The sequence below is a fragment of the Hetaerina americana genome, unplaced genomic scaffold (assembly GCF_022747635.1).
Source record: "Hetaerina americana unplaced genomic scaffold, ioHetAmer1.1.p SCAF_5, whole genome shotgun sequence".
Lineage (NCBI taxonomy): Eukaryota > Metazoa > Arthropoda > Insecta > Odonata > Calopterygidae > Hetaerina > Hetaerina americana.
Genome location: NW_027287095.1, coordinates 21,835,779 through 21,852,429, shown reverse-complemented (window position 1 = coordinate 21,852,429; position 16,651 = coordinate 21,835,779). Strand labels below are relative to the sequence as shown.

General features: G+C 33.3%; 1 protein-coding gene across 1 annotated transcript in view; it reads right to left on the bottom strand.

The window, feature by feature from the left end:
* svr (Carboxypeptidase D svr) overlaps positions 1-16,651 on the bottom strand; it is a 66,328-nt gene that overhangs the window by 40,947 nt on the left and 8,730 nt on the right. The window contains exon 7 of the mRNA XM_071592964.1: positions 1,303-1,554. Coding sequence (XP_071449065.1) covers positions 1,303-1,554 — 252 coding nt within the window. The remainder of the gene's footprint in view (positions 1-1,302; positions 1,555-16,651) is intronic.

The window sequence follows — 16,651 nt, the reverse complement described above, 5'->3', positions numbered from 1 at the left end:
TTGTTACACATTTGAGGGACTAAATACAACAAATACTTTCAAAATGTGGAAAAATATAGGTATTTTATTTCTCACTAAACAGTGTTCTGTTTTCCATTGGCAGTAGTAATTAGAAATAACATCATCTTTACTGAACTTGAAGATTCTGTAAAAAGAAATTGCTCACATGTGTGACTGCAAATAAGGAATTTTATTTTCTCACAAACACCTTGCAGGAACTGAATGAATGTTAAGAGCATTTCCCTGTTATTTACAAAAAATTCATAATTGAAGTCAAAGTCTGTTATGAAAAGACTTGTCTATAGCAGGTTTTGACCAAATACTAAAAGTGAGAGGGTAATTCAGCTGAATAAGCAACATAGAAGTTCAGCTTGTATACATGTATTTTCATTCCACCACCACAGTTTTCAAACTGAGGGTTGGTTTGACAGGTGAGGGTAGAGCTCATCTAGTACTATGCACAATGGCATATGAAATTGATGCATCAGGTTAGGGGGGGCAGCTCCTTTCCCTGTGCCACCTATGGTTTCCCATGAAGCTCTGGTACCAAAAAAATCACACAGCTTGGGTGAGGCTGAGGGTTCTGAGGTGTGCCTGGGAATCAAACCCAGGCCCTCCTGTCAGTAGCCCAATGCTCTAACCACTGGACTACCACATACCATATTTTCTTTCATGGATTATTATAAAAAAAGCCAAAGGTCAAGAGTTCTTGGAATATGGGAGTTCTCACTAATGAAGACTAAATACATGGATACAAGCAAGGATTTTTAATACTAACAAATTATTTCAACATCATTGAAGCTAGGAAAGCTCTCCACCCAATATTTCATTGATATTATGATACACAAATACAACAATGCTGGCATCTTGAAAAAATTAAATTATTCAATTTGTAACAAGTAGTCCAGGTGAAACAAATGCATAAATCAGGATTTAACACAGTAAAGTTAGTAAAAAATAAATGCTCTAATTGGGGGCTTGAAATATTGTTAAAATCACTATTAAAGTAACATATTCTAATACTCATAATGTATAGTGCAAAATATGTCGTTCATCAATTTTTTTAAGTATCCTTAAGATCTGGTGCTTTCCCAGCATACATTTCTCTCAGGTCTTCCACCAGAGAGATCTTAGTGGAGACTAAGCTGATAAAAGACACAAGAGGAATGCATACAGTTATTACATTAGAATTGTTTTTACTATTCCATATTTGCATTTAGGCTTGACGTTTATACAGACGATGGTTACACATTATTATAATATAATTTAATATTTATGAATTAACTTCATAATATTTCTTACCAGGCTCATGTACCCCAGGATTATCGGATATTTCTAGGACCCACAGTTCTCGACCTTTCGCACTGGTTCCGGCTGAATACAGACGAGTGATGTTAGGGTAGTTTCCAACCAAGTTTGTTAGAAATGTAGTCAGTTTATCATAATTATGATGTTCGTAAACAGGTGGAAATATAAAACTGTCAACTCTTTGGATGATGCGACTTTCCTGTTTTATCATTTCCTCTTCCACATAATGCCCAATGTGTGGAACATCTACGAAAAGCAAATTGCAAATATTTAATTATATGTAATATATTTAGTTAATTGCTAACAAATTTTTTAATGCTTTCTTAAGAAAGCATTATACCTTGAATGAGAATATTATTTTAAAATATTATGCAACAAAATTTCAACTTATGAATACAATTAGATTTTAAGTCCACAATGAATAATATTGTTCAATCCCATTCAAAAATGTTTAGATCACACATTAAAGCAAAAAGTAAGCCATAATTTTATAACTAAATGTTACAGGTGTCATATTGTTCTTTCAATTTTCAGTGCTCATCTTATACTATTCTGCATTTGTCAAAATAATCAAGTTTCCTTAATATTCAGACAACATGATAGTCATAAAAATGTCATATAGACATAACAACAAAGGGCATTCTAATGGCCATAATGATGCAATGAATACAGCATTAAATTCACCATACTTGTTTGCTATATCACTCAATAAAAGTACTCATGTCATAAATTATACCAATCTAAGAAGTGAAATGAACACACTAACAAACTTGTAGATTAAAAAAAAATGAAACAACGTTTTGAATTTTTAATGGCAATTTTTAATTCTCTGAAAGACATTTAAAATACATATATAAAAATAAACCAATGAGATTCTATCATTTTTACATTTCTGCACAGCACAGATATCTACATAAAACATAATGATTACACAATCACTTTCAAAGGTTTAAAAGTATTTTTTTAGTTAACCATAAGAGAAGAGTTACAATAAAAGCCAATTGTAGAGACATATCAGGTGAAGGGGCTTTTTGCACATACTCTTCTGCTATGATGTTAATACTAGTATCAAATATCAATTTATAGAGATTCCTTTTTATCAATCATCAGTTCCTTGCCGTTAATGTAATTGCTAGAATGCAATATGTGGCATATAATATACATATAACATATAAACTAAACAAGAATGAGATGAGGTCATTCATCAACAAAAGATGTATTTTACCTTAAGTTTATAGAACTTTTCACTCTACTCATAGCATGGAATGTACTTGAGGTATAATTAGGAATGCAGAACAGGGGAAAACAATCCCTTAATAGGTAATATTCTGCAATAATTAGTAAATTGTCCATAATATTAGGTCTTATTTGAATGTCAGTCCATAAATATCTTTAAGTATGAAACGTGTTACCTTTAGCCCCAAATTTTTAAGAAATGCTGAATACCCATTATTTATTTTTCATCTAGTACATAGTAAATGAATAAAAAATGAGTTTTTGTTAGTTTCTAAATTAATTAAACTTAACCTAGTATCCATGCACATGGAAATCATAAAGCTAAAATCTTTCACCCACATACAGGTATATTTACCAAGTTAATATTAATCTAAATTGCCTTTAGACATTTTAATGAAAATGAGATAATGGGTTGAGTTGAAAAATAGTAAGCTAATTAACAATCACTTCAACAAATACAATGAATAACAGTGACTTTTTTCTGGCTCGACTGACAAATATGCAATCTTTGCCCACTTTTTCTTCCAAATATTTGAAATCTGTTAGCTACTTAAAGAGTGAATAATCATTCACTGCTCCAAATGCTAATGGTATCAATGAAGCACATCCTACTAGCATTTTAGTTTCTGAGGCAGCTTGCTCATGTGATGGTCTCTCTTCAGCATTAACTATTTCACAACTCAACACAACACATTATTCAGAGCACAAGGAGCATGGTCCTCATCAGGAAATTCCAATCTTCATAATGTATTCCCAATTAGCACAAAAATCAGCCTGTTTACCAATTTTGTTAATCAATTGAGTTACTCTTGACTTTCCTCTGATTGACTACCCTGTGATAAAAAGTATTTCAGATGTATTTCCATGCTAGCTGACGGGAGCTATAAATAATAGAAAAGCAATGAACAAAAACAACATGCTTCTATTACTGTCAGACCAACAGGTTTCACATTTGTTGGCAAGAACTATTTAAAATACAAAGAAAAGAGATGAACAACACACAATACCCTTCAATTATTATCAAAACAACATGTTATTATGCATGTAAAAACGAAAAATTAAGTCCAGCTGATATATTTGATTCCAGCACGATTAAAATGATCAATTTTACAAAGACTATTCAATGGAGAGTGATCATCAATTTTTTCATCTGCATAATTTACTGCACAAACATATAATTTTGTTTCATTGCCAGCTTCTTACAAATGAACATGTGGGACCAGTTTCATTGATTTGACTCTAGTATTGCATCAGCGGGAGCTATTGCCAATGGAAACGTTCAGTTTGCCTCTGGCTGTTTCAGGTCATTAAATACACGCTTTCCATGAAGGTGTTCCTCTTCTCCGATGTGAAGATCACATCGGAGAAGAGGAAAAAGTTATATGGAGTTTGGTTTGGCCTAAAAGGAGGACGAGAAACACACTTGGCATTGATTCACATGATTGTTATTTCACTGTGGTTTTCGCATAACCTACCATGCACAATCATGTCACATGAGAAATTTTTCTTTTAATGAGTGTATGGTGCACAGTGAAATTTCATCATTTATCCTAGTGTTTCGTAAGTGATTCTATAATCTTCTTTCACAATGGCATGAACATTTACTTCTGCAAGGGTAGTGACTGGAGCTCCAGGTCTACCTTCCTTTGAAATTGATTTGTCTCCCCTCTATAAACTATTTAAACAAATTAAAACTATGGCATAGAGAGGAACACTCTCTCCATAAACCTCCTGTACCATTACATGAGCTGTGACTGATGATTTATTCAGGAAAGAGCAAAATTTCAATGCAGCATTGTACATTGCTACATGTGATTAAGCATGTGTCAACTTGCAATAGCAGTAGCTGACGCAATACTGGAGTTAAGTCAATGAAACTTGTACCACATATACATCACACATAAAGCTAATGCAACATAAAATTAAAATTCTTCACAATATTTTATGTAAATAAAAATACGATTACTATTTCATAACACCTCTCATGCATGTACTTTAATCAATCAATCAATCAAGTACCAATTTTGTCTTTTGAATTCCGTAAGTATGCATTTATTCTTTACAAAGCTTCTTAAAATAGAAGGTAGTGAAGTTGTCCACATTTTTCTAAAGTTAAGCCTAGCCAACAGAGAAATTACTCTAAACAATGATGTCGCGTTGTAAGATTCCACAATGGAGGAGTCATTCAACCTAGGGGAGTAATAGGATTTGGTTCAAAAATCAGACGTAAGTACACTTTAAATGATTCTTTGAAATAGTATCACATTAATCTTACATTAACTTGAAAATGCATGACTGCCATGTTTAAACTGGTATAAATATAATTTTTCATACATCTTTAAAGTGACAATAAGTTTCAAAAATTGTTTATTATAATTTGATACTGATTAAAATTCACTTTATGTCCATAGTTTTCCCAAAAAGATGCAATTCTCCTTATTTTACTCTTATAAAAACTGGATACCTTTCACTGATTAGAAATTAAAAGTCTACAAATTTTTTCACAAGATAATTCTCACAGAAATATTAATGAAGTCTTTAAAAAATGCCCCATAATATTCACAATGCACTTAAAATTAATACTAATAATAAAAAATACAGCAACAATGTTGATAGTACAAAAAATTGTAAATATCTTACAAATGATACTGATCACTCTTAAAAGAGTCCTTTGCAGTAGCTTAATGTACACATATACAGGTATGTAAACAACCAAAATGACCACAGTTCTTCCAATATGTCACTTTGGTGTGTTGAAAATGAATTATAAAAATACTTTCCCTAACACCTTTCTTTCATGCTTACAAAACTGGACAATATGTATTGACTCAAGATTTGCATATCAAATTTCAGACTTTTTTCAATCAAATTGGTGCTTTCCCTCATTTTCTCTTGAACTTTTGAGGTAATTGAGTAATTCCCAACATTTTCCTAACTAAGTGGCCACCCTGTTATTGGAAATAGGCTATGCAAGGCTAAAACAAGCATGGAATTTCTTTTCAGATGTTACTAAAAACTGACTTTCAATGCGTAAAAATGGCATGGGAGAGTCCTTTGGAACATTTATGCAAATGCAATACATCACTGGCAGAGAAGATTGATACTATTGAGAACTGTATATATTTTACTAACTGGCGTAAAGCTGAACTATATCTTTGACTTAACTGCCTTCTTTCATAAGGATAATTATATAGTATGTAGATTACATTTTCTTTCTAGGTTACTTTGTTTTCCTAAAAGTTTCATCCCATATTTGAATTGTTTTACATAAAATTCCTTTAAAAAGGCATTTCAATATCTAACACAGAGCTCCGTCATTGTTTTACAACTATAAATCATATTATCAATACACATAAATTTTTACACATTTTAAAATCTTTCTGCTCTTTTCAGTTCATTTATCTCTACCCTTTCTCACATACTATTTACACATTTTTCAAAATTTTTTTAAATTTAATGTCATCACCTATTCATGCCCATTTGGAAAGAGGTGTTTACTTATGATTCCATAGCTATAAAGCACAAGTTGAGTTCACTTTTCTCCTTAACGCTATCAATTTACCTTGAAAATCAATGACAGGACTCAAACCAAAAGTTTGGCTAGATGAGGGTTAAGCTAACCCCTGCCTAGCCTCATGGTATATTTAAAACTCACATTCAGGTTAACGTGGTCAGTTCCTTTCCCTATGCAATCTGGAGTTAGTCACTAAGATCTGCCGTACACAAACCCATAAAATCACATATGTAATTTCATCTAAGGGTGTCTAGAGGTATTCCCTTCAATCCCAGGACCTTCCAGAAATAGTCAAATACTCTAGCCAATATCTACCAAGTTCCCATTTAACTAAATAACATAGGCATTAAAATTACAGTTAATTGTTCATAAGGTGTTTACTTTTTAAACCCAAAATTAATTGAACTCAATACAATAAAATACTACCTTGATCAAAAATTTCCCGGAATTTATTCAGAAAATTAAAAATACAAGTTTATTCATCTAAATCTATATTGTCCCCTTCAAAGTAATCCCCATCGACTGCAACACAATTATGCCAGCGCTTGATCCAATCCTCGAAACATTTTTTATATTCGGTTTTCGGTATGTCCATCAGTGCTTCCTGCGATTTTTCCATTACTTCCTCTCGGCTGCTAAAACGCGTTCCCCGTAATGGTTTTTTAACTCGATTGAACAGAAAGAAGTCACAGGGAGCCAAATCAGGTGAATTCGGTGGCTGTTGGATGGTATTTGTTGCATTTTTCGTCAAAAAATTACGAATAATGATAGCACTGTGCGACGGTGCGTTATCATGGTGCAAAATCCACGAGTTTTCTGCCCACATTTCTGGTCTCTTTCGGCGAATTGCTTCACGCAAACGTCTCATAACGCCCAAATAATACTCTTTGTTTACTGTCTGGCCTTCTGGCAAAAATTCATGATGCACTACACCGTTGTAATCCATGAAAACCGTCAGCATTGCCTTCTTTTTTGACTGAAAACGACGTGGTTTTTTTGGTCTCGGCTCATTTGGTGAACGCCATTCACTTGCCTGATGTCTGGATTGCGTGTCGTACTCATAAACCCACGTCTCGTCTCCAGTAATGATCCTTTTGATGAATGTGGGATCGGATTCAGCCTCGCAAATCATGTCTTTTGCGACGTCAACACGGTCTCTTTTTTGCATGAAATTGAGGTACTTTGCTGCTACACGACGGAAACCCAAATCATTAACCACAATGTCTTGGGCGGATCCATAGGCAATGTTCAAGTCCTCCGCTATTTCTCTGATGGTTAATTTGCGGTTATTGACCAACATTTCTTTTACTTTATCAATTTTTTCACCGACTTTCGATGTCGATGGTCTGCCACTGCGTTCATCATCTTCGATTGACTCACGACCACTTCTGAACCGCTCGTGCCACTGGTAAACGACCGTTTTTTTTAGAGAATCGTTGCCGTAACACTTTTCCAACATTTCCAACGTCCGTGCGCCACTAAATCCGTTTTTTACGCAAAATTTAATACAAGTTCGTTGTTGCAAATTTAAATCCATTTCTGCAATTGTAAAAAATCGCCAACACACACAGAGATAGATGTACTCTTGGCTACGTAACTTTTGCAAATGTCAAGTTATGACACTAAGATTTAAAGGGAATATCAACAACAGATGTACCAATTTAACAAAAAAAAACAGAACTCAAATCGGAACGATGGGAGCGGCACACGGTGGTTATTCCGGGAACTTTTTGATCAAGGTAGTATCTTCAGGAATCTTCAATTACCCCATAAACAGTTTCAATTTACATTTATCACCAATAATATGAATCTTGGAGAGTATTGCGTACCAATAATAATTATCGGCATACTATTACCATGAATTGTTCGCTGGCCAAATTGTTTCAGCCCTTGGACAAGGATGCCAATACAAATATTAAATTTGGTCGGAGGTTAAACTCTCACAAGAAATAAGCTTACCATAAAAAGCTATATAAAAAAGGTTTTACTGCAGCTCTATATTTCTGCAGTGACAGATTTTGAGATGTTAGGATTCACAGTTAAGAGTTTATTACCATGATAGTGCATGGTATATTTTTCAAAGCAAGCAAAAATATTTGCATGGCATGGATAAAAGTTTGTGGAAAAGCAGTACTGTAAGGTTATATGAAGAACTTCTCCTAGACAAAATGTAACCTCAATTACTTTAGTAACTCTAGGACTAGGATCTGAAAAAACCAAGCCACATTCAAATATTGCATATGGATCAAATAAACTGTCGAGGACTAAATTTGCTTAGTGCATGCACAAACATCTGCAAATAGCCCACCACTTCACCAATTGCACATTGACCAACATTGGACAGAATATGTACAGATATTTTACTATAGAGGGAATCAAACATACACCAAAATTTGAATACAATGGGATACAAATGGAAAGACCACATTTATTTCACAGTACCCATACTAATGTCTCATATCCCAACACCTCTTTCTTAACTTCCCAAATTTCCAATCAGAAGCCAAAGAATGGGATACCACTTAATTTGCCAAGTTTGTGTTAGTTTATCCACACAAGAACTGTAGGAAGAACCAGAAACTTATAAACACTATCAACATGGAGTCTCCTGTTTTCTGCGGTGGAAAGCCACTTGATTGCGATGAAGCTGTAAAGATGCCTGAAGCTTAGATTTTATTTTATAATTAGATGACAGTATACACATATAAATTTAAATAACATCTTTCAAAAGTTGTAAAATTTATAATAATGACAAAAGTTAAGGAATTTTAAGACAATATTCAGGTCTCTCTTTACATTCATTTAGCATTAGAAGGACAGAGATTAGCCATATTCATGTTCATGGAATGTTTATATTTTTGACCAATTCTTCTTTGGCAAAGAATTATGCTCAGTTTTTCATGCGTACATCTGTAAAAATAATCCATCTGACAGTGATAATATTTTACTGAGAGTTTCTTCATCTGTCAATATTCACAAACACTACATCAAAGGAGATGCAACAACAAGGATTACCTTAGCTGGGTGCCCTACCTCTAATTAATCCACAATGCAAATAATTAAACAAGACAATTCTGATGAAAGACACCCCTGCGCTGATAATGACTATTCCAAAAAGATTGAATAAACCAATGAAACATTTTCTCAAGAAATTTGCAACTATAACTACAGGGAGCGGCGCTTCTCTCCAGAAAAATTTCAATTAGAATTTCCCGCCATATCATAGTCCCACTGGAGGTTGCGAATGGCGTTTTTGAAATCTATAGGCATCTAGTAAACAGTCATAACCTTAAAATAGGTGAGATGTTACATACAGTTACATACACGTGCGGAGTACAATCGAAGAGCCATTAGTATCAAAAGTTTTCGCCCAGTGAAATGCTTCGATCCTTAAGGTACCCCAAATCAACTGGTTATGATATTGTGGCTAAGTATAACGCTTCAGAGAAGTCTGGGGAGGGTTTCGCTAACCCGGCAAGGAAACCTCATTCAAAGAAATTCTCAGGTGTTGATTTCAGAGGAATTTCATAATTTTTTGCGATTTTTGAAGTTTGAATTGTGGTGATTTTTTATCATTTGAGTGCAGGATTGAAACCCATGACAGGGAATTTCCAATTACCTTACAGGACCATAAAAGTTAGAGGCATGGGTAAACCATACCTCCAACTAAGTTTTCATGACTAAGTCAATCATATGCAAGAATTTAATGGCAAACAGTTCACAAATGTGTACAATGCATTATTTTTGGCATTTTCCTCAGCACCACTTATCAACTATCATTGAAGGCCATCTTTGGGAGAGGGAGTGCAGTTTTAAATTTATGAATTCCTTATTCCAATGTAAAATTGTCAACCACAAAATGCTCCTACTTAAGGATATAAGTGCAAATTCTCAAAGCTGAAATTTTTTACGAAAATATTCTTGGTTATTGATCTACAATATAATGGTAGAGCACTGGGGATGTTTTTCTTAATGTAAAATTCAAAATGAACATTAATTACATTGTCTAGCAGTTAGGCTACTGCATTCAATTTTCTTGAAGTCATAATGTTCACCTCCATCCTTTAAGTACTAAATAAAAATAATAGTAAGACATATTACCTGAATATTGAACAAATTTCACCAAACTGATATGAGTTATCAATATTAACTACATTTTTAAAATCTATGGTGAAAGTTGGTAAAATTCACATCAAAATTAGTAAATGAACGATATTTTTTACAAAAACTTCCAAAATATTACATCTCACATTATGCTCAGGAGGCAAAATGATTGAAGTAAATGCAAAGAAAAATTTTAATTTAAGCATTCTATTATAAAATGTTTCATTGCATGCTCAAATTCAGATGCATCATTCCAAGTATTCACATAATCCATTCATAAGTCTGGCATGCCCAAATTTACCTGAAAAATATGCTTTAGCTCAGCAGGAGGAAGGCAGGAAGTAAATTTATTTTTATTTATTTATTTATTCAGTATTAGTCTGAAAACAGTGCATTTTGGCCTTTACATCGAACTGTTAACAACGATAACAATGGTCACATTTACAAACACCCAAGCCCTAGATGGAGGGAAACTCACCCAGGCGGGAATCGAACCCGCGACCCTTGGAATGGCAGACGAGGACGTTACCCCGCCGCCACCGGGGTCGGCAATCGGCGATAAACTATCGAAGTTAAATAAAATTAAATCAGCAAATGAATACTTTTGCATCTTAAGTGGAGACAAACTTTGATTGATGTGACTTGAAACAATAAGAAAACAAACACCCATTATTTGCCTTTAATTTTAAGTGCTTTATTATTCCTGTTTTATTAAATAGTTTTAAAAAATAAGATGAACTCGTATTTAGCTTCTGAAGTCAAATTAAATATTCTCTTCTCCTGAATGAATGACATCAAATTAATGCCATATTATCTTATTTAACCAACAGCTTTCATAAAAAATCAATGAAAAAACTTCCTTAACATAAAAGACATAACAATAGGTAAAACTTGACCTCCATTATTGAAATAGAAAGAAAGACTCGTACTTTTCCACAGATTTTATTATACGGCACGACGCGTTTCACCGACTTGCGGCATCATCAGGTACATCAGGTTGCCGCAAGTCGGTGAAACGCGTCGTGCCGTATAATAAAATCTGTGGAAAAGTACGAGTCTTTCTTTCTATTTCAATAATGGATATCAATTACTTCCACGAAGTGAAGCCTGAAACAATAGAAAAACTTGACCTATTGATTAGGGAGATTTTAACTATTAGCAGGTCAACACTCAAATCTGATAAGGGGGATACGTGAATAAAGAGTTCCCCAATTCATTTGCCTCCAGAAATTGTTAAAGGGTTCTTCTAGCATTTGAAGACATTTACACTTCACTTAAAACATGGTGGCGACAGAAATTGAAAAGTAAAATTCCCAGAGATTTCCCTAAATTCCAGTATTTTTTCCAAATTTCTGAGTTTGATTCCTCTGATTTTGCTATATGGTTCAATTTTTTATGATGAAACTAGTGTCAATCTATTAAGATAAGTTATCAATTTTCACAAACTCCAAAACTTTCACAGATAAGCAATGTAATAATGACTTTTTTGAATAAGAGCAATACAGGGCTTGGTTCACACACAACAGTTGTTAACATACCACTATGCACTGAAATATATGTAGGATCTTGGGAGGAAAATTACATCCATTACATTATAATTTTCAAAGTGTCAGCATATCCATCACAATAAGGGTAAAATTGACGGTAAATATAAAAAGTCAGGTACTTAAATAGAAAAATTACTGACTGAATGAAGGGTGTCACATGATGTAATGACTATCCACAAAAAGTTTTTTAAATGGAGTTTGTGAGGGTGGTTGGAATCTTTTCTCGCACTTCCCAAATTTTAGGTGATTTTCACAGAATTTTTTAACTCCCAGAGCTATCCTTTTATTCCAGTTTCTGTCACCACCAAGATAGAAGTATCTCTAGATAGCATACCTCTCCAATGAAAGAAATTATACCAAGCAAGAAACATGCAATATGAACATTTTACAACCTCCATGAATTCTATTTAAAATTTAACCAAATTGATTAAAAATGCAATAAGACACATTTCCATGCTCTAACAAAGGTTAAGCAACTAGGGCAATACTCTATACCCATTACATTGCACAAGCAGTAACATTCATCATTACAACTCATTGAAAATATATTTTTAAAAGGATTATATACATATTTTGACAGTCTGGAAGAATTTGCTCAAGTTTAAATACATTTAACCATGATGAATACATACATAGGTTTTTCAAATACATTGAATTATGGAATGCATGGAGTTTTATTTCCTCTGTCCATCGGAAATGAGAAAGCATTACTTTAATGCCAAGGACAGATTTTGAAATTTCAATGGAAAAATAACCTGGTCCTCTCAATATGTGTTGAATATTGAAAATGTCTGGGGGTGTGTATGTTTATTGTGCAACAAGATGATAAGACAGTATCATTAATTTCAAGAGAAAACTTTGAGAAGAGGAAAATAATTGAAATCAACCAAAAGGAAAATGCAAATGGCTGACTTAGATCTAGAAAATTTGTAGGAAGCAATAACAGTTCCTCACATTTGCCTTTACTTAGGTAATGCAAAATGACAATTCATTCCTACTTGAGATTAGCTTAAAAAAAGAAAAACTGCAAGGATGAAGAAAAAAATGAGTTGCACACATCTGATTTTTTGAGTTGAAATTAACTTTTGTGCCTTTTGATCTAAGCATGCTGGTTACAAATATGTTACATTCTAAAAATTTTTAGATACATTACAGAGTATCATGTTTCAGAGGAGGAAATTTCATGGCGTGAGTCAAAATTAGATATCTGATATTGCTTATCAGAAGTTAATTAGTTTCACATTAAAATTATTAGCATTATATCATTTCTTGAGCTGAGTAAATATTTTCTTTGTATAAGAACCACAATAATAAAAGGGAAATGATTCAGAATACATATGCAGTGGATTACGGAAGCACAGAGTTTTGAAGTGCATTAATCTTTGATGTCCCCTCTTTGTTTTGGTTCATTTACTTAATACATGCCTATTCCCAGCTAGCCATTTCAAGAATTAAGGTTCATGTTACTCCATAATTATTTTCATTTTTTAAAAGAACATCTTCACTCTGGCAGAGTGATTACTACAGTGGAATCCTGATGTGTGGGCCATTCAATAACTCCTTATAAAATCCAAGAGATGGTGCTCATTGTTTCCAAAAAGGTTTGCTTTTAGTAATCCTCATCACTTACTCGACTGCTGTTAACATTTCAGCTATTTCCATTACGTGGTTTCATTTTCATAGTTGATTGAAACAACAAACTTTAGTCTATTTGGAGAAATGGAAAAAAATGAGTTTTTACACTGATTAAACACTTCTATACAAAAACTTCGATAGAGGTCAAAGCCGAGTTAGATTACATGTCACATCTACTGCTTTGTTTGTGATTGTTTACAATCAGGTAAATGAGTATAAATGTGGCCATACATTCACAAATGATGAACACTATTCAGAACCAGTTAAAAGGACTTGATTAAAAAAAGAAATGATTGAAAAAAGTCCACAAAATGGTTTTGATTGACTGCAAATCAAAGTTTGCAAAAAAGTTAAGGCTACAGGCATATCTCAAAGTACAGTGTTTTCAATTTTGTAAGAAAAATTGGGTGTGAAAAAACTCTCGGCAAGATGGGAGGCAAGTTTGCTTTCAGAGGAGAATAAACATAATCATGGGTACAATTTGGAGGCTGGTTTGGAGCTTTTCCATTAGAATTCTGAAAAATGTCTGCACCGATACATGACCGTGGATGACACATGGATACACTACTACACTCCTGAGATAAAGGAGCAGTTCAAACAGTGGGTTTCTAAAAGCTTTGACTCTGAAGAAGGCAAAGACTGAAATCGGCCAACTAGGTGATAGGCATGGTTTATTAGGATGCATAGAATCGTCTACATTGATAAATTGCAAAAAGGACAAATGATAAATGTAGAGTATTATGCATCATTATTGCACTGGTTGAGCGAAGAAATCAAGAAAAAAATGTCATTTGGTAAAGAACAAATTTTTGAGACATTGCATGATTAAACGACCGCACAATTTTGACAGTGAAAATTAAGGAATTAGGAGTTTGAATTACTACAATATCCACTGTCAATATTGATGCCTTATTGGAGGACTTTCCTAAATCCTACTTTTTGGACAACTCAAAAGCTGAAAATCATCGGGAAAAGTGTATCAAGCTTAAAGGATATTCTGTAGAAAATAAAAAAAAAATCCACCCAAAATAATTTTTTTTCCTAGGGTTTATTGAACAACCCACATTTAATAAGCACCTCAAAAAAGAACCTCGGGAAAATAAGTTACGTAATTGCCTATTATAAACACTCAAAGATAAGTGATTATAAATTGCCATCAATATTAATGAGAGCTCGACATGGTGATTTTTTTAAGGGATAATGAATAATCATTATATTAAGGATCTGCTATATATAGTGAAACCATTAACTTTCTCCTTGACTATATGGGGTGAAGAGAAGTCCCAATAAGTTGAAATTGGAACTATAAGGGGATTAGAGACCTATAATCCTATTTCCCCAATCTATTTTCATGTGTCCTTGACCACCAACAACTGCTAATGACTTAATATGATACATTAGATCCCACAAGTGTGAAACAGTTCATTTAACTATGATATACAAGATAGTATTTATACATACATATTTTCATATAAATAAATTGCAGAATATTCTCAATAATTAAGCTGGCAATACTTCTTCAGTAAAATCCAACTAAGCAATTGCAATATGCAGTTAGCTAATTCAATAATGGCATTATTCAACTCATTATTTCCTTGAATTCAAATTATTATTGAATAATTGAGTTATTCTTTAAATAAAGGAGAGTTTAACTTGAAAAAAAAGTGTTTGGTTTCTTATGTAATGATCTGTTGTAATGGTGCAATGCATGACTGCTACCGTTTGCAGACTTACAGGTACTGCATTTCTCAGCCCATTAGACACAGGCTGATTGAAGAGCACATTATGGAATAAAAAATTTCACTTAATGGGTTGGGAAATACGGCGCATAATACGGAGCTCTCCAAAATTATACTTAATGCCCTATCAATATTGTACTGGACTGTTCCAGAGGCAAAAAGTAGAAAGAAGCTTTTTACGATACTTTTCTAACTCCTTTGAAGCTGCTTATGAAATGCATTCTTCCATATTGTTCTCAAATGCGCATAATATCATTGCATATCCGTGCCTGAAATTTTATCTGACAACAATGTTTCACATTTGCTTATATCACGACACTGGATGCTATTATCAAAACTCGCTTCAGTATTTCTGTCATAAAAACCCAAAATGATTATTTAAGGTAAATGCACATGCTGCGTGTATGTAACATGCAGCATTGAGATAATCATGAAAATGTTTATCAATGATATCAAATTCAAAATTGGAAAATTTATTTGCTGTTGAAATATTGTGGTTATTTCAATTATTTTTTTGAGAAAATTCACTGCAAAACATTTCTTTGACCGAGTGCACTGGTGCTGTTATCTTTTTACCCCATAATAAACCATTTAAACTATACACTGGCAAGAATATGTCTAGATTCTGGGATGTAGGAGTCTGGATTTTCCGGGGCTTAGACTGAGGCTATTGCTTTGAGTGATCGCAAAAATAAATGCACGCTCTCTTCAATATTAATGAAAAAATCCTGTTCATGCTTTGAGTCTCTACTTAGAAAACCATACATATGACTGGCCTATCAGTTCAACCTCTAAACCTTCCATACCTAACTCAATTTCAACCTATGTTGTTATTACATATTAATACTTGACAAAAGATGTCTATCAGAACATGAAGTGATTTATTGATTGAAAGACAAAAATAATTTCCAACTTCTTAGGCGGCCACTAAATTGTTACCACATCAGGATGTAAAACAAATTATGATCACACAAAAATCTACTTTAATACTACTATCAATTTGCATTATCATACCTTATAAAGAGAAACAAATTAGAATGTACTGATATCATTATTTGGACTAAACAATGCCTATCATCACATTCGTAAATGAAGTGAAACCTTGACTTTTTTAGCGAACCAGTGAAACAAAGTGTACCATAAGGAAAACTATTCCAAAAGGATAGCATAATGCTTTACAAATGAAATATTTCACAGGATTAACATCAACATTTTGTTTATACAAAGAGATATCTTGAATTTTAAATAAAATATCTTGGCACTGAAAAATTGAGGACAACTCCTCATATGAAAAATTAGAGATCTATGTTCCATTTAAAATTTCAAAACCATTAGTTTATCACTACAGGATTTTTTCATTGAATACCACTCAAATGACGTTCACTATCTCTGTCTTTATTTTTACACCATACTAATTCTGGCAAACTATTACACATCTGCCAGAATTCAAGTGATCAATAATCGTTTTTGCTAACAAATTAGGAATTTCTTGTGAAAATCAGCGGTCCTCGTTACTTTTTGGTGCTCGTTTTCTTATGTAGGGCTCTCATCCTAAATGTGAATCTTCC